Below are 18,656 nucleotides of genomic sequence, written 5' to 3'. Positions count from 1 at the left end.
GAAGCTCATTCTTTCTGTGGAAGGACCTGACCCTGCACTTCATGCAGCCATAAATAAGATGTGGCATCCACAGGCCCAACCTTGCCATCCAGCCTGCCGTGACTGCACTGTCAGCCTGTTCTTCATCCAACTCTATCAGAAACCATTGCAGCTCTCGAATTGAAACAGTATTCGTGATACTATAAAAAGCAACGTTTATTTTTACCCTCTGCGATGTGTAAAACATACGGTCTGCTCCATCTGGTGGGAGATGTTGTACATGGACGTGGTCTTTGTGCTGCAGGCCATGAATGCTTACAGTTAAACCACCTAAACCCTGACAGGGTTAGTGCCATTGGCTACACAGAGCAACATTTCATTCCTGAAAGTGAAAGTCGCAACAGGAAGGCTCCCTTTTTGTTGGCAGATCTCAGTTGTCACTGTGAGTTCGGTGCGTCTTCACTCTCAGTGGCCCCAAACCATCTCATCTTAAATACATAAAAGACAGACTGAGCGTCTGACGGAAGAACCAGGCCTCTCCGTTTGGTGAGGCGTTGGATCCTTAGGCCTGTTCCCCTCACTGGCAGCCTCAGTGGAATACTAATGTTGGAATGGTTACCCGCCGCTGCCCTAAAAGTTATGGCTCACCACTCTGTCCTCCAACCCCCCCCACCCCCCCCACCCCTACTCTCTTCCACTGCAATGGGACAGCATTGCTTGTTTTCTCTGGGGGAAGCTGACAGACTGTCTACCCAGAAGCCTATGTCAGTAATAAACAAAATGGGAAACAGAGCACCCAAGCCCAGTAAAAGAGATCGCTGCAGAGCGAGGAGGAACAGGAGTAAGACAGAAACACTGGGGACCGACCAAGTGGGTCTTTCAAGTGTTGTTAATGTTAAAGTGGGAGTGATTTATGAATACTGTACATTTGTTTGATCTCTGAAGAAGTTGCTACCCAATTTAGTTGAGACATAGCTTGACATTTTAGAGGCTTATTTGCTTTTTTTTGATGTGTGTTAGATGAGACGACGGATACCACTTTCATATCTGTACGCTAAATATGAAGCTACAGCCAGCAGCTGGGGAGCTTAGCTTAGCATAAAGAGTGGAAATGGAGGGAAACCGGTAGCTTGGCTCTGTCTGATGTTAATAAAATCTGCACCTCTAAAAACAGCACCTCTAACATTAAGCAAACCAGCCGATGGCAGAAGCTTCATATTTAATGAACATCGGACATATGGAAGTGATGCCAATCTTCTCATCTAACTCTCAGCAAAAAAGCAAAGAAATGTGTTTCCCAAAATATCTATTATTATTTCTGCTATTATTGATTTCATGCATTTTACAGACAAGCAAACAGCATATGCCATTATACATGAAAAACATATTTTGAAAAGAACTTTAATTTTACCATAAATAAGGAATAATATTTATATATATTTAATATTGATATGTGGATAGCTAATATGAAAATATTCTAAATTAATGTAGCAAGTTCCCCACTGAAATGAGACAAATATAATGCAGTAACAGCTTCAGTTAGTAATTGAAGACTAAATCCAACTCCATTTACCTTGACATGTCCCTCTTTGACCTCTCCATACTGGACGTGCTTCCTCAGGTGGTTGCAGATGGCTCGGAGGGTGGGGTGCACCTCTATGCAGAAGTTACACCTGAATCCTATGGGAGTTTTATTTACAGGGCTTTCCTGTTCCGAAAGAAAAGTACAGAAAGAACCTGTTTAAGTTATTGTTTAATTTTTGTTTGACATCTTTTTAATTTGCATTTGAAAGTGATTTGTGACGAAGCTGTTTCTCTTAAATTACATTAACAGTGTAATTTACCTGAATCTAAACCAGCTGATGTATTTGCCACAGTCAGAAGATACTGCTATCTCTCTCTCTCTCTCTCTCTCTCCTCTATGAGATTGACCTTATCTCCAATAATACTGCCACTGTTCTCAAATTTCACATTCACTTGAATGGGAAAGTGGTCTCAGACTTTTGGACCCCACTGTGCTTTAAATGAGATCAATGGTATTTTTAATGAACTAATTATGAAACTAATTATCACACCTCATTATCATGCACTGTTATATACTCCTGGTGACAGTGAAGAGGCCAATCGAAATACATTATTATCTCTTTAATTATTTCGTCACTTCAGTTTTGGCAGAACTGAACTACTTAGGGTGCATCTGCAATGAATGTGTGTTTATAAAATCATGTTTGGATAAATTAACTTCACTCTCAGAGGTAGATAATGTCTTTCAGCTGTTTTGTTTTTAAACCACGGGAGCTTTTGACCTCCACGAGTTAAGGTGTGGCATTAGATGATTTACATTCTCTGATTGACAAGGTTTTAGGGAGACTTGTATCTTCACTCACCTTGTCAGGTCTGTTGTCAGGTAGCTCTGTGGCTTTCTGTTTGCTGAGAAGCTGCTTCCTCCTCTCCTGCCTCATGGCCCTCTTCTGAAACTCCTCACTGTGATTCAGTAGATGTCTGGCCAGAACTGGGAGAGCCAGGAACTTCAGCTCACAGTGAGAACACTGGTACAACTCAGAGTCCTCGTCCCCAGGACTGGGCGACACCATAAAGTCCCTCTTCAAGTCATTGCTGTGGTGGTCATTGTAGTGCATAGAGAGCAGCTCGCCTGTGCTGAAAGACAACCGGAAGCATTTTAGACACTTATATGGCAGCCACTCAACCTCTCTGTCCTGGTCGGGTTCAAGTGAAACCTCCAGCACTTCCTTCTCTTCCTCTTCCACAGCAATCTTCTCGGGTTCTTTGGCATAGATAACGGTAAAGTAGCGACCAAGCTTGCTAGCATGCTGCTTCTTGGGGAAGACACCTGGGTGGCGTTTAATGTAATGTGAGACAATGCTCTTCCTGCTGAAGGCCTGGAAGGCGCAAAGAGAACACCTTCGTCTCTCCACAGCCAAACGTAGGTCTTCACTCATTTCTGAATTGTCTCCCTCTGACAGCGGGGGCGCTATCACTTTGGCGGGCTTCTCGCTTAAAGTCTTGGAAGCAGCCAGACAATGGGTATAATAGGCATCAATATCATGGCGCTTCTGGTAGTGTGCTGCCAGGCCTTTGCGTATAGGATTTGTGTATGAACACAGAGCACATTTGAAGACATTGTTTTTACCCTCTGGCTGAGCACGGACATTGTTGTGCTTGATACGGTAGTGGCGAGCGATGCCTTTCCTGGTGGAACAGAAGTATTTGCAGAGTTGACACTTGAATACAGCATGTTTTTCTGTCTTATTGATGGGTAACTGGGAGAGGGCAAGGTCCAATTCACTGACCTCCTGGACTTTTGCTGCACTTGATAGATTACTAGCACTGCATTCAGCTACTGGCTCTGTGTCTTTACCAGAAGAGAAATTTGTCAGAGAGGGAGAGAACATTTCAGAGGCAGACTGATTGTGATACTTCTCATAATGGATTTTGAGTTTCTCCAGTGTCCCATGTGTGTACGGGCACATTTTGCATCTGTATGCGCCGTAGCCCTGCCTTTGAGTTTTGCACTTGTCATCTCCTTCATTTAAGTCAGTGATTTGCTCTATGTCATCTGCAAAATCTTCTGCTGTGACTTTCACTAACGGGTGCCTTTTCTGATAGTGGGTGAGGACACCATGGATGCGAGAGTTTACATATGGACAGTGACGACATTTATACACAGAACTGGGGTTGATGTCTGCCTCCTGTGCAAAATCTGCAGCTTTTACTTTCATGCCTGGGTGCTTCTTTCCATAGTGAGTGAGGAGGCCATGGAGACTGTTGTACTCTGACAGACATACAGTGCACTGATAGGGATTGTTAGAGATGGAAAGACGTGGGTGGGAAGGATGAGGATTGCTTTCTTGAGGTGGGGTGGCGATGACCAGCGCTCCATCATCTTCAATAGACTGGCAATTGAAAGACACGTGTTCTTTGGCGACCTGCTGGTGGATCTTTTCAGCTGAGCCATTCCCTTTGATGATATCCAACAGCACAGATTCATCCCCTTTGATGGCCCAGGGGTGGACCGCCTGATAGTGACTGGTGATGTCCCATATTGTACAGGCCTCAAAGGCGCAGTCTCTGCATTTGTAATGTTTGGTTTCCATATTGCCTCCTTGTTGTTGGGTGGTTTCCGGCCCAGCCCACAGCTTGCTGGCCATGTATGTGTAATCGACGTTGTGCTCAGGGTGGCGTCTTTGGTAATGGAGCAGCAGACCCTGGGGTTCAGCATGGGAGTAGATGCACCATTCACAGTGGTAGCCAGCCTCCAGTATGCCATCTTGGTAAGCCCAGTGTAAAATGGTCATGGCCGTGGCTTTCACAGTGGGGTGCTCTTTCTTCAGATGCTTCTTCAGGGCATAGACATAGGGGGATGTGTAGGAACAGTGTCTGCACTTGAGGTTACGCAGGGGCGCAGCGGTTTCAGGGTCAGGAGGGGCTGGGATCATGGCAGAAGAGACGCTACCCGACTGAACCATCTGTGCACGCTCACGCTGACTCCGGACAACTGCAGTGTGACGACGTACGAGGTCAGCGTTGGCCTTGGTTTCCCTGTGCTTCTTCTGGTAATGAATGAGCACTCCTTTTACAGTGCGGTTGCCATAATCACAGTGCTGACAGAAGAACAGCTCATCCTCACCTTTATCACCACTTCCTGGTTTAGGGCTCGAGTTGTTCGATCCATCGTGACCGTTATTTTGAAACTGCTTCAAAAACTGTTTGGGAGCCGCAATTTGCAATTCATCCATTAGTTTCATCAAACCAGGGGTGGGAGCGCCATGTTTGATATATTTTGCAGTTACTTTTACTTCTGGGTGTCTTTTCTGATAATGGACCAACACACCAACAACGGATCTGTTGCTGTAAACGCAGTGTTTACAGTAGTACATTTCTTCATCTGATCCATACAGTGCTGCGCTTGATTGTTTCGGCGGCGTAGACATGCTGAGGTTAAAGGAAGAGTTGGCTACAGGCTGCGACTGATCCACTGACATGACCTTCATGGTTTTCTGTATACGGAAATAAGACGCCTTTTGCTCTGGGTGTTTCTTCTGGTAGTGCACCAAAACAGAGTGCATGTTGGGACTAGCAAAGGAACACACGTCACAATCGTAGACAACAACGTTACCACCCATGGCCTCTTTAAGAGAGTCTGCCTCAGCACTAGCTTCAGGGGTCTTGGAAACGGTTTTCAGCACCGGGCTGGAGGAGGACCTGGGCGTCGACGTGGCCGAGTTAAACGTCTTGGGGCCGGAGTTTAATATTTCCCTCAGAGTTTGCGATTCACCTGCTTTGTGGGGCTGCTCCACGATATAGCTGGAGAAGATCATGGCGTTGTTGATCTTCACTGTGGGGTGCATTCTTTGGTAATGGGGCATTAGGCTCCTGACATTGGGGCTCGTATACGAACAAAAGCGGCACAAGTATAACAGATGCGGTTGGTTGAAGTTGAGCACGTTGCTTGCTTCAGGGTGGTGATCCATGTAGTGTTGGTGTAGATCATTGTAATTTGTGTATTCAATGTAGCACTCTAAGCAGCGGAAGACTGCGCTCTGGTCTTCGGGGTCCAGGATGTACTTAAAGCTGAACTTGATATACGGGTGCATCCTCTGGTAATGGGTGCTGACGCTACGAGCCGACTTGTTGTGGTAATCACAGTGTTTACAGTAGAAACGTGTAGTTCCGGTTTCCTCTGAATATTCAGCGTTCTCCTGGACAGTGCCGTCAGTGGGATCAGCAGAGATGTTTTCACTATCATCTGAGAGAGTCAGTGATATAGGAATGTTTCTAGGTTTTGATTTGGGGTTGCTTTTTCTTTTCCCTATTCTGCCTCCCTCGTGAGAGATCATTGATTCTCTCCCATGAAGCTGTTGTGTGTTGTAGGTAAAAACTGGGTTTTGGCTGTCATGGTCTCTCCCCTCTTTATCAGCACCGGTGTGATTTTCTCCTGCATCTTCTTCATCCATGTCATCCAGATTTATGATCATGTCCTGTTGGCTTTGGCTTATCTTACTTTGAAGGTTACTCGCAATTTCATCAATTCTAGTTCGCTTCTTGACCGAGGACAAGTCCAAAGGCAAGTCATTAATGGACTTCCTGGCTCTTTTCCCTGTTACTAGGGGCTTTTTGGTGGCAAGCCCTAAAATGGAGGTCTGGGTTTTTTGTAGAAAGATTGGAGAAGCGTCCACCTCAGAGTCTGGCTGGTCAGTCAGCTGGCTTTCAAAGACAGAGGGATCTAGGTCATCACAGTAGGAATGCTTATGCTGCTGGTGAACCCTCAGGCCTTTCAGAGTGGTGGTGGAAAAGCTGCAGAGCGTGCAGCGATGAGGGTTCTGCTGGTCGTTCGATGTGCTGGTTGTCTTTTTTCCATTGACTTTGGAGCTTACGTTACCCCCATTCACTGGCTCTTCAGCGTTTTCACTCTGAGGTTCTGGACTATCACTCGTTAGGTCCATGGTCTCTAAATCTGAGGAACTGTGGCTCTGTTTGTGCGCGCCTAGTTTAAGAGGACTGGTGCAAATAAATGGGCATTCATCACATTTATACACTGTGGTTTTGCCAGAAAGGTGAATGTTTTCAATGTGGCGGGAAATGCTCCGCCTGTGCATGGTGAGGAAGGAGCAGAAGGGGCACTGAAAGCGGTTCATGTACTTTCTGAAAGGTATTCCTTTAGTCTCCAGCAATTTGTTATCCTCATCAGTTAAAAGCTGCTTTGCGTCTGCTGACAGGGTTCCAGTGTAGCTGGGATCATCTATATCACCCAGCTCTTCATCGTCATCATCCTCTAAGCTGCTCCTAGAGTCTTCCTCGTTGAGTAAGTTGGCATCCATCTCTATGACACTGTTGGGGGCATCAGATGAAGCAAACCTCTTGGACAAAATAGAGGAACCTGTGCTGTTGGGTGTTACTGCACTAATCTGTGCATACTGAAAGGATGAGATCTCTGGGACTGACTTCTCCGCTGTGTTTTCTGGTGTTTTTTCTCCCGTCTCCTCCTCCTCCTCCTCCTCCTCCTTCCCGCGAACATCAGCAAAGCTCATCTTTGATCTAGTCGGGCTAGAGGGAGAATCTGGCTTGGGCGAGTTTGCACTTGCCTCCCCCTCCAGCTCCGCAATGCAGGAAACTATCTTGACCTTGTCGCTGTGCTCCTTCACCACGTGACTAGTCCAGCTGTCCTTCTGGTCAGTCTGATAGTCACACCATTCACAGGCAAACATTCCCTTCATGAGTCCACCGGCTGAGTCAGACTCCTCTGCAGTCTCAGCGTATTCTGAAGGATCTCCAGTGCTCTCTGAGGGAACTTTGCTATGATACATTAGTTGGTGTTTCATTATCCTCGCTCTGCGTGGAGACTTGTACGTGCAATACTGACAAGAGTACACTTTTGAATGTTCGTTGTGCATTACAACGGTGTAGCTGGGCTGCTTAGCTGTCGGTGAGGAGATACTTGCATCTGGATCTTCCTCTGCAACATTGTGCACTTTTTTGGTGTGGTTTCTTAAGAATGACTTTGATCTGAAGTAACGGACACAGAACTTGCACTGGTAAAACGGCAGATGGGTTTCAGCGGTCTGCTTTTGTGACGTTTGGTTGGAACTGTCAGCAGAGTTGGGGCCTGAAAAAAGAGAAAGTATATGAGACATTTATAGTAAAACAGTAACATTTTCCTGCCATTATTTAGTCCTTCTGTGATTTCTGTTAATAAATTCAGCCACAACTCAATACATTTTTATGCTCTTCACTAAAGTATACGATCATCCTACTGTAAAGTGTTCTCTGAAGAGAGTGTTTCCTAATCCCCAACAAATTAACAGTAACATCGGAATTAATGTGGTAGACATACTCATTCCAGCTTTAGGAGGCGTATAATCCTTGTCATCCTTATCCTCATAGTCCTCATGTTCCTCTTCTTCCTCCTCGTCTTCGTCCTCGTCTTTCAGAGAGTCAGACTCATCTGCATCTGCAGGCTGCAGGAAAACAGTGTGCACTTCCTGAATATGGGTCTTCAAGTCATCATATGACTCGGCACGGAAGTCACAGCCATCACACTGCAGTACCTCCATCGCTACAAAGAGGGAGCACTCCCTGGAAAATCAGGGAAACCTGCAAAGAGAAAGAAAAGAGAATGGAAAAAAACATTAGGACATATGTCATTTTCAAAGGAGTACATGGCAGAATACATGTTTGACTCTAGTGATTGCGAATAAAAAGAAAAATTAATTTATGAGAATCATATTAAACTATTCAGAGGAGCCATCAATGATGCAAATTAAGGGGTATTTCCGATAACAGAGGGACTCATATAAACAGAACCATCACAAAGCTTTAACACTGAAGTCATTTCAGGACTAATGTAATTCTTCAGTATTCAGTGTCGTGACAAGGCCCTTCCATAAAAATGAGCTTGGTGATGATATTGCATGATTTCCAATAGCAATTCCTGCTGAGAACAAAGTGCACACCTTTTGCACATAACAAGACAATTTCAAGTACAAAAATATAATGTTTAGAAATGTTTACGATTATGATTATGTGTTCACAAGATATCTTTTTAAAGCCGAGCCTCATTTGCTAGATTTATCGAGCCTCTTCAGGTTGCATTTGCAAGACCGTGCTTCAAAGGGATGTGGCACATAGTTTTTCTGATGTTGCATTGTTGGGGGAAAATCTTTTTTGGATAAAATACTGTTATTGCACTTGAGGAGGAGGACAGACACAATATAATTTGCATTTATTCTTTATGATTACTTAAATGCTGAGAAATGTTGGAGAGGGATAAAATGGTGAAGTAAGAGCTGAAGTTGAAATATTGAAAAAATAAAAATAAGATGTAGCCCTTGAAGTCTAAATCAAATATGTCATTGAAACACCTAAAAAAAAAAACATGAAAAATTAGAAGTGAAGTTGAGCTTTGCTCCTGCAAAACATGTTTTAAAAACTGAACAAAATAAAGGTTCAGGAATGGTTTGAGGAGCAACAGCAACAACAAGTTCAACGTGTTGACTTGGCCTCCAAATTCCCCAGATCTCAATCCAATCGAGCATCTGTGGGATGTACTGGACAAACAGGTCAGACGCATGGAGGCTCCACCTCGCAACTTACAGGACTGAATGGATCTGCTGCGAACGTCTCGGTGCCAGATACCTCAGCGCACCTTCAAAAGGTCTTGTGGAGTCCATGCCTCGTCGGGTCAGAGCTGTTTTGGCGGCAAAAGTGGGACCTACACTATATTAGGCAGGTGGTCATAATGTTATGGCTGATCAGTGTATTTTGGTATTGATGCACAACCGCTACAAATTTCTGATGTCTCATTATGATGACAGCATCACATGATAGAAATCCATATAAAAATGATTTTCCATCTGGAGCTGTCTACAAACTCTGACAGAAAGCCTCACAAAACATGTCAAAGAGGAGAATTCTGCTGATGCTGATGTTACTCCGAATACTAAGAAGGTCCCATTTTTTACCATAGCATCATTCAAAGAACAATGGAGGGACTGAGGAGGGATTATGGGCTGATTTGTCCCATTTTTATTACCTTGGGATAAGCAACAGCTGGAGAGCAGCTCCACAGCTCAGTATTTAGAGCAGACTATTCCATCAGATTGTATCAACTGCTCTGAAATAAGATTGAATGAATCAACCGAGAGATGAAGGCTTTATGTCTTTGAGCTCCTCTGCAGTTTGGACTTGGCCAGAAAAATGTAAGCTGATGATGTGGCCATCTTTTCACAGCTCTTTCATCACAGCTTCCTGATCAATTGTAATTTTGTCTTGTAAATATTGTAAATAGGATTTGTAGCTCACACTGGTTATTAAATAGGTAGTTAAAGGGCACAGGTTTACGAATCAAAGCCCAACCAATCTTATTTTTCTTTTTACACTTTCTTTTGAACACACCCACAAAGAAATAAATCAAAGTCAAAAATACAAAATCTGATAGTGAATTTTGTGGTGCTGGTCATTCAGTTGGAGGACAAAACATCAGATACTGAGATGTTCTGAACATGAAACTTCAACACCACGTAAAAGCTTAGTACAGCCATAAAGGTGAGTCATATTTTTATTGTATTAATGTATATGCAAGGGCCTAAAAAGAGTTTCAGTTATAACTGAAGAAACAGTCAGTGTCCAGGTGCATGGAAAACCGCCTGTTAAATATAAACAAACTGCAACAACAAAAGTAAACCAGCCAAAAGACAGTCAATAAATGGCCACTTAACAGAATAGTTAAGTCACAACAGGAGTGAATAAGCACCTCTCAGACTGATTCTCAACAAGATGTTTTACAAAGCTGAATTTTACAACAGGGCTCCCATACTGACACTGTTCCTACCCAAAGCAAATGTACAAGGAAACATAACCTGGTGTAAATATGGAGGATCTGTAATGGTATGGGTACGGCTATGGTGTGGGACTCATTAGATCTGATAACTGCACTCCATAGATGCATAATCGCCAACACTTACAATATGAGGCCATTGCACAGGAGCAGGTGCACCCTCTTATACAAACACTGGTCCCTTCATAGTGTTTCCACATTTCAAGGTGATTATACCTCCAAACCACCAAGTAAGTTTAAGAGTGCTTTCATGAACACTATGGACGCCTTCGCCTATGTAATCCTTCGCACAGTTCAGGCCGTCCGTGACAGCATGCCAAGATGGGTTAAAGCTGCTCTGAATGATGGATTGCCAGGCGTTTCCTTTATTTTGTCCACCCCTCCAATTTCAGTTGGAGAAAAAACGAAAACTCGAAATACAAGACTAAAACAACAATGAAGTGAACACATGGAAGGTTGTGTACACACCAGTGGCATGCACACACAAACACTGTGTACACTGCGTGTCAGTTGTGTTTGTATCTGATAAAAAGGACCAGAACATAAGCCTGAGGATGCAACAACCTTCTTTTGGGTTTGTGAAAAACTCCTTTGTGGACTGACAAAGTAAAAACCTTTTAGTATTTTTAGGATTTTTTTTTTTTTTGCCTTTATTGTACAACTTGACTTGACAATATAACGTAAGGAGGAAATGGAAAGAAACAGGTGGCTGACATGTTACACCGCAGGAAGACTACTTTCAATTAAGTACACTTAAATTTAATTTACTATTAAAATGTCAACACACACTTTCAAAACTAAAACACACATTTTGCTGAAAGCTTTTCTAAGTACTGTTTACATTTGTGTACATTTGTGTATTCCATTAATGGTGTTGATTCATTGTTCTTAATTAAAAGAAAATAAATCTACACTGCAGTACATCATGGTTCATGTCTAGAGCCTGACTAAATCCAATCTCACTACTGCCATTAGCTCTTCATTATTCCTGCTGAACTGCCAGACGATGAGGAGGCTTCATCAGTGGCTGTAATAATACCCAATGAAATAACAATGTAATGATAATGATAAAATAATAATAAATGATTAAAAAAAAAGGTGAACCTATACTTTAGTTATATAACACTATCATAATCAACACTTTCAGTTTGCGCCTAAGTTAAAATTATATTCTTAACAAGTATTTGAATTATCACACAACAGCAGCATGAGTCAGCAAGTGTGGCGCAAGTATGTATTTCTCATTTGGGTGTTAAACTTTATGGAGATCACATGTTTATCCTGTTCAGTGTGATGTTGTCTACATAGGTGCTAAATCTGATAAAGTGCCTCAGGTGATGTCACTTGAGTCAGTGTTCTTCAGGGGCTGAAGACAACAGACCTCTGTAGCCTGCTCCTTATCTCTGCTTCAGTCAGCAGCTCGAGGCTACACTTCACACTACTGGCATAACACACCTGAATCTCCGACCAAACTGTTGGCGGTGAAGTTGCATTGTGGGTTATATAGGCATCCGGTTTTGACAAGGAAGAAGAATGTGTGGGATAAAAAAGATTTTCTGCTGCATCGATTTTCATCCTTTATTTTAAAAAAGCTATCCACTGTGACTTACTTTTATTATCTATTACTTTAAGGAACTTAACTTTGATATAAAGACTACTTGTTTTAACTTGTTTAATTGCTAGTGTGAACAAGGAAACATTTGACACATTACGCAAAACTGAAAAAATAAATAAGTAGAAAAATAGAAACTGGAAATTGTGTTACAAGGTAACTTTTGATTTTATCAGAGATACCAATGAAATACAGCCTCAGTGCCACTATGAAATTCAGACCACTGCTCTGGACATTGAAACCAAGAAATTTCAAGTGAGATCCAGCCAGGGACAGTTGGGAATCCCGCCCTGCTTCCCACACCCAACTGGCCAGCCAGTGGAAAGCTCCATGTGAGCCGGCCAAGCCGCCAGTATGTCCCCGAGCAACCAGGGGATCCATTGTTGTTCAGGGTCAGGTTACAGCCTCACCACGGGGCCCCACCCTGCTCTCTTGGCAGTTCACTGCAGTTTTGAACAAAGTTGCCTCCTAATGCCAGGTTCCTTGACATGGATATGAAGAGAATCCTTTTGGAGAAGGAGGGGAGAGGAATGCCCAGAGAGGAAAAAAAAGCCTCCTACACAACCACCATCTGCCTTAGAATTGGCTGTGTCTTTTCAGCCAGTCAGTCCCTACGCCACACCAAGTTAATGGGTGAGATTGTGTAACTGCTTTCATCTAGTCAGCTGGGGCTCTAACAGGCAGCGACTGAGCTGCTCAGATCCTCCTCTGAGCTGAGCTTCAAGGGCAGCCATTTTAGGAGCTGACTATGTGCGCTTAGGTGTTCAGCCAGCACACAACATGGACCCACAGATCTGATCCTCTTCCTCAAAGGCAGGCAGCCTGTCACTGGAGAGCTGCTGACAGAAATCTATCTGCCAGATGTACTGCACTGTACCCAAGCCCTCTGCCCACACTGCTCAGCAGAAAACATCTCACACTCTTGCCAGCCTGACTTTGCCTAGTCCTTTCATTTCTCAGGGAAATTATCTCTCACATCAAGAGATTTTCAGAGAAATGCTCGAATCCGTGTTCCAAAGAAAGACAGAATAGGTCAGAGCGAACGGCGTGCACCAACACTTTGTGGAAGAGACATACTGCAAATGCGTTTTGTAGGAGCTGCCAACTACTTTCCACAAGGGGGTCTAAAAATGTGAGGCATGTCTGAACTTCTTTATCTCAGAGCTCTGCAACCCTGAGCCCTGAGGAGAAGACGAGAGAGGGGGCAGAGAGAAGCAGAAGGGGAGAGCTGGCCTGAAGGGGAAGGGTGGGAGGAGAAGGGAGGCAGCGAGAGAGCATGACGGAGCCACCTGGAAGACCTTCACTGGTAGGCAACAGAGGACAAAGCCATCAGACAGGGCTCCCCAGATTCCAAAGTCTACTGACATTTGTTAATCACCAACCGGTCTCTCTGCATCGGTGAGCTCTGCCAGCAGTCACACCCTCTACTCAAACTGGCTGACAGCAGCTGCTCTGTCTGAAAGAGGGCCTTTGAATAAGCCAGCATTAAGCTGATTAGGAGTACAGAGGTTTTGTCCTTAACTGTTGGTTAGTGCTACCATCTCATGCCGTCGGGGAGACAAAAATCTGCGGATGTGTTACATTCTTATATGGCCAGCATCCTGGCGACAGATAATTTATCTGGCAAACAAGACAGGACATGCATCTTGTCAACCTGCGCAGCCTCAATAATTAATGACCCATTGATTGAAAATGACAGCCCGCTTTTTAAAGGAAAAATACAGTGGCAACAACAGCAGGTAGCCAGAGACACGGAAATTGATTTTTGCTGAGATGAGATGACAACATCAGGGGGAAATCAATACATTTTTAGTTTCAAGAAAGTTATAAAACAAAGAGAGAGAGAGCGAGAGAGAGAGAGAGAGAGAGAGAGAGAGGGAGAGAAGTGCAAAGGTAACTGCATAATACTTCAAATTCTGATCTCCTTAGTCCACTGCGTTCACCAGGTTGACTCAGAAGACGGCAAGAAAAAAAAAAAAAAAAAAAAAAAAAAAAGACAGCAGAGAAAGATCTCATTGTGCCGGCAGAGGAGCAGAAACCGTTGCGTCACAGGACCATTGAGAATTTGGCCTCTTGCACAAACAGGAGATAGAGAGCTGGAGATCAAGATGGCTACTCCCATCCTCTGATGTCAGCAGCCCTGGAGAACCCAACACACCGGATCTGATAGTGTGCTTAGCTGTTGCTCAAGCACCAAATAACACACAGCCCATATTATCAGGCAATCCAATACAGGAGTGCCACAGACTATGACTTCGGTTTGACCAGGGAGTTAAAACAGCACCTGTATGACAAGGTCTCAAAGTGGTAGGATACTTGTTGTATTTATATCTCCTCTTGCTCTGTACAGATGTTTGTGGAACTACTATATGGTCACTGATCATGTAGGTGTATACGAATAAACTTTAGTGTAGGAGAGCTCCACACTGGTGCGAGGTTGGTTTGCTCACATGGATTCAGGTTGATTATTTTATCATAAATAAATCACTAGAGACAAGACATCTGGTGCACACCACCCTGGTAAAGCAAACAAGTTCATAACCGGCAGCTTATGCGCGCTGGCCCGTTGAGTCTCTGTGTAAATAACTAATATTCACATTCTGTGATGGGGCGGTTTTCACAGGCACAATAATCACATCAGTGCCAAAAATCAGTGCTTTTCCCTTTACTCAGTGTCCTCCCCACCATCCCAACATTTTTCCTCACCGTGATAATTCGCACCTGTCTTTTACTTGACACATAATTCCACTTTTAGGCGCTTTCTGCGATGAAATATGTCAACTTATGACAGGACACTGCAATAAAAGAATTCATTGAGGGATATAAGGCATATATTTGGTCAAAAAGAGTAGATATGACAATGAGCAGTTAATTGCATAACTTCTATAATAACTATCTTTTAAAGAGATTGAAGAGCGTATAGTATGAGGCACTGCATTTGTATAAGAACTGATGGAACTGAAAACCAGAGCAAAATCTTTTCTAGTGGCAACGATGACGTGCACCGCAGCAGGCTTGCAACAATCAAATGTTTTCGATTAATCTGCTGATTCTTTTTTCATAGTATGAATTGATTGATTTATCAAAAAGAAAAATACTCCGTGGACCAAGATAACTTTCTCAAACTTCTTGCTTAGTCTGACAAACAGTCCAAAACTTTAAGATGTTTTTCAAGGACCTCTCAGTTGATTTTCTTCATCAGAGAATGACAAACCTCGACGCAGCCTTTTAAAACCTTTGGATCTGAAGGCTCAATCATTCTCCTGAAATCCAACATCTGCTGATGCAAGTGTGGGCCAAGTCAAGCAGCAGCAAGAAATATTTATTTTGGCACCAAATCTTTAATCATTCTCTTTACCAGATACAACTGAGAGACTGCGAAATGCTTTGGTTTGACAGTCTACATCTACACCTGGTGACTACATTATTAGAGCCAGGCAACAAGATAATTTGCAGCTCCACTCGTTTACATAGACATTTAACGTGCAATATTAGTTACAATATTACAGCTTTTGTTGTCTAAAACATTTGACAGTCATCTGTTACAAACCCAGTAAAAATTGCCGCCCAGAAACATAAACGGAAACTAGTTCTGTAATCATGAAATTTAATTTGACAGACTTAATTTGATGCAAAATATGGTGATAGGCAGTTGAAGATTACAATATATTTATGATGATCTTAATCCGATTAGACTGAAATCACTGGCGCATTAATCGATTAGTTGATCAATAAAGAAATAATCAGCAATCTCTTGTTTGCAAAAGTATTCAGATCCTTTGCCGTGGCTCTAAATTGTGGTCTGGTGCTTCCCGCTTTCTTTACTCTTCCTTTTCCTTTGTAACATCTGTACTATCGGCCAACGCGCAGCCATTTGTGCTTGTACCTAAATTCACTGCCATGCACAAACAACATTCAGTCGAGACAGATTACACACACACACATGCACACAGTCACCGGGCACCGTCACCACCTCAAATGCACACAGAGAGTGCAGAACTCCAGCGTCAACTTGTCTTGGGTTTTTCACGGCTTAGCCTCACCTGAAAGGTCTCAGAACACACATTAAAGCCACGGGGGCTGAATATGTCACAGAGTATTATTCCCTAAAAAGGATCTCCCGAGAATTTCTTAATACACGCTTTGGAAGTTATTTTGGTTGAGATTAGGAATGGTGCCCCCAAATGCAAGCCAGCCAAAATAACTGCATCTGGTTTGTAGCAATTCTTTGGCCTGCATGCAGCTTACACCCTTGTTGGCTCACAGTTAGGCTTTTATCTGTCGGCACTGTAGCAGATAACAACACTGGTTCAAAAGAGAAAAGCTGGTCCGACCTGACTGACCTTCATAGTCCAATACTGTGCTGCTGCCTCATCCTTTCACTGAAGAATAACATATTGACAGATACAACAACCGCAACACTGCATGTAAAGAGGAGATATGTCAGCGCTGTGTATTTTGCTTTTTGGTTTTATTTTACAGATTTTCATGAAAATCAAATCAATTTGAACTTATTTTCACACCAATATTATGTCCCTTTGCCCCCGACCCCCCCAAAAAAACATTAGGTTTCCTGCTACAGAGAAGGCACCAACATTTACAGTAAACAGGGTCTTCATGCAGCGAGGAGAGTTATGAACAGTGAGGAGGAAAGTAAATGAGCTGCTGATTTTGACACTGGGGTTGCAAAGACGGATCACTTTCATTATAAATTAATCTTTTAATTTTCTTCAATCAATCATTTCCCATATATTTAAAAGATCATACAATAGTGAGAAATGCCAATCACAGTTTGCCCACAGCCCGCGCTGGTGTTTTTAAACCACTCACGTTGGTATTTGTGGTTTTAAGCGAAAGTCTCAACAACTCTGACGGGTCATAACATTTGGTTCACACGCTCTTGTCCCAGTCAGGATGTATGATAAAAAAAATAAATAAATAAAAACTCTGAAATAAAATCAGAAAATAATGAACAGTACTATACAGTACATGGACTCCGATGAGCACCTTCATTATTTTTACATGCATATAAATGTGTATTAATATGCTTATAACCCAATTTAATCAGATAGATTTTGATACTGGAATTCATTTACAATACCACAATCTCAACACCTGAAACCGACAGACTGATATCCTGTGGTGTTGATGAGCATATCTGTTTCAATGCAACTGTGCTGCGGCTCTCGTGTGATAACACGAACAGTGAGCTGGACAGTACTCTCACCCCCCCTCCCCTCCCCTCCCTGCCTGTGCTCAGAGCAGAGAGCTTCCTTAAATGATCACATGATGCTGCTCATTTGAGGAAGACTGAATACACAGAGATGAGACATCGATCCCACCTGGCCGATCAATGGACCAGGCCTTTTCAGAGGAGATGTGAGGAATCAATAATGTTCAGTATGAACGTTTTGTCATAACATTCTTTAGACATCTGCTGAAATGGAATGAAAGGGATGGGAATGGCATTAAGTACAACAGAAAAGACCAAAATAGAGCTGGAAATACAACAGCAATGCCATCACACATCTCCGCGTAGATCGTTGGAAAACATTTCAACTTATAATATTTTGATTATAGTTATTTTAAGTTTAGATTAAACCCAGACTTTAGTGTACTTTCCAACTCGGATGATAATTTTTATAAATTCCGTTTTAGTTGTTGGTCTCTGAGGTCAACATGATGAACAAAAATGGCAGATTGAAAAGCATTATTAATCATCTTTTCAGCTAAATCACCAGCTATGCAGCTACACATCTGGGTCCTCATCAGGGTAATGCTGAGCCCACATCATGTTAATGATGAATCAAGCAACTGTGGACGGGCCAAAAGTCCAAAACTGTCTCTGAGAGTGGATAAAATCATCAACATTGTCATGAGATATTATCTGCCACCTGACTAAAAACGCTGGCGTTAATCTGACAACAAATCTGTTTCAGGAAGCATATGGCATTCAGAAAAGTAGGTCAACCATTAACCAGCTAACAGCCTTCACCAGAAACATTCTTCTAGCACTCCTTCATCAGAAGCCCCAAGTCCATCTGGAATATCTAATGTAAAGCTAAGTACTCCGTATTAAAGCGAGGTGACATACATTTTGAAAAAGAGAAATAAAACATTTTTCATCCTACAAATGAGAAGTTGAATTCATAAGTAATCAAACACACCCTCACCAGTTGTCTGACCTTTCTTCTTCAGTTCAACTACAGTGGCTACAGAAAATATTCAGATCCCATCACTTTATTGAAGTGTAGTTTTAATTTCAAAAAGGATAAAATTGTCATTTTTGGCCACCAGTCAACACTCGATGAAAAGATGTTTTTAGAAATAAATAAATAAATAAATAAATAAAAAACTGAAATCTCTCATTTACAAAAGTATTCAGACCTTTACTGAAATACTTTGTAGGAGCCATTTTAGCAGCAATTGCTGCTTCAAGTCTTCCTGGTTATGTCTCTAACAAGCTTTGCACACCTGGATTTGCCATTTCCCACTTTTCCTCGGAGATCCTCTCAAGCGCCATCGGATTGGACAGGAAGCATCCAAACTGCCATCATCAGGTCTCTCCACAGATGTTCTACGGGGTTTTAGTCTGGGTTTTGGTTTGACCACTCACTGACAGTGACAGACTTGTCCTGAAGCCACTCTAGCGTTGTCTTGGCTGTATGCTTAGGGTCATTGTGCTGAAAGGTCGAGTCCCTATAGTCTCAG

The 18,656-nt window shown here is 42.8% G+C and overlaps 1 protein-coding gene across 1 annotated transcript in view; it reads right to left on the bottom strand.

Annotated features, from left to right (window-relative positions):
- Positions 1-18,656, bottom strand: part of znf462 (zinc finger protein 462) — a 46,615-nt gene that overhangs the window by 18,017 nt on the left and 9,942 nt on the right. The window contains exons 2-5 of the mRNA XM_022762846.1: positions 7,832-8,091; positions 7,083-7,603; positions 2,367-6,941; positions 1,553-1,687 (exon numbers count right to left, since the gene is read on the bottom strand). Of these exons, the coding sequence (XP_022618567.1) occupies positions 1,553-1,687; positions 2,367-6,941; positions 7,083-7,603; positions 7,832-8,051 (5,451 nt within the window). The 5' untranslated portion in view covers positions 8,052-8,091. The remainder of the gene's footprint in view (positions 1-1,552; positions 1,688-2,366; positions 6,942-7,082; positions 7,604-7,831; positions 8,092-18,656) is intronic.

This window comes from Seriola dumerili, unplaced genomic scaffold, assembly GCF_002260705.1.
Source record: "Seriola dumerili isolate Sdu_G_001 unplaced genomic scaffold, Sdu_1.0 BDQW01000450.1, whole genome shotgun sequence".
Taxonomy (NCBI): domain Eukaryota; kingdom Metazoa; phylum Chordata; class Actinopteri; order Carangiformes; family Carangidae; genus Seriola; species Seriola dumerili.
The sequence above is the reverse complement of the archived record's forward strand: the minus strand, read 5'-3'. Positions and strand labels throughout refer to the sequence as shown.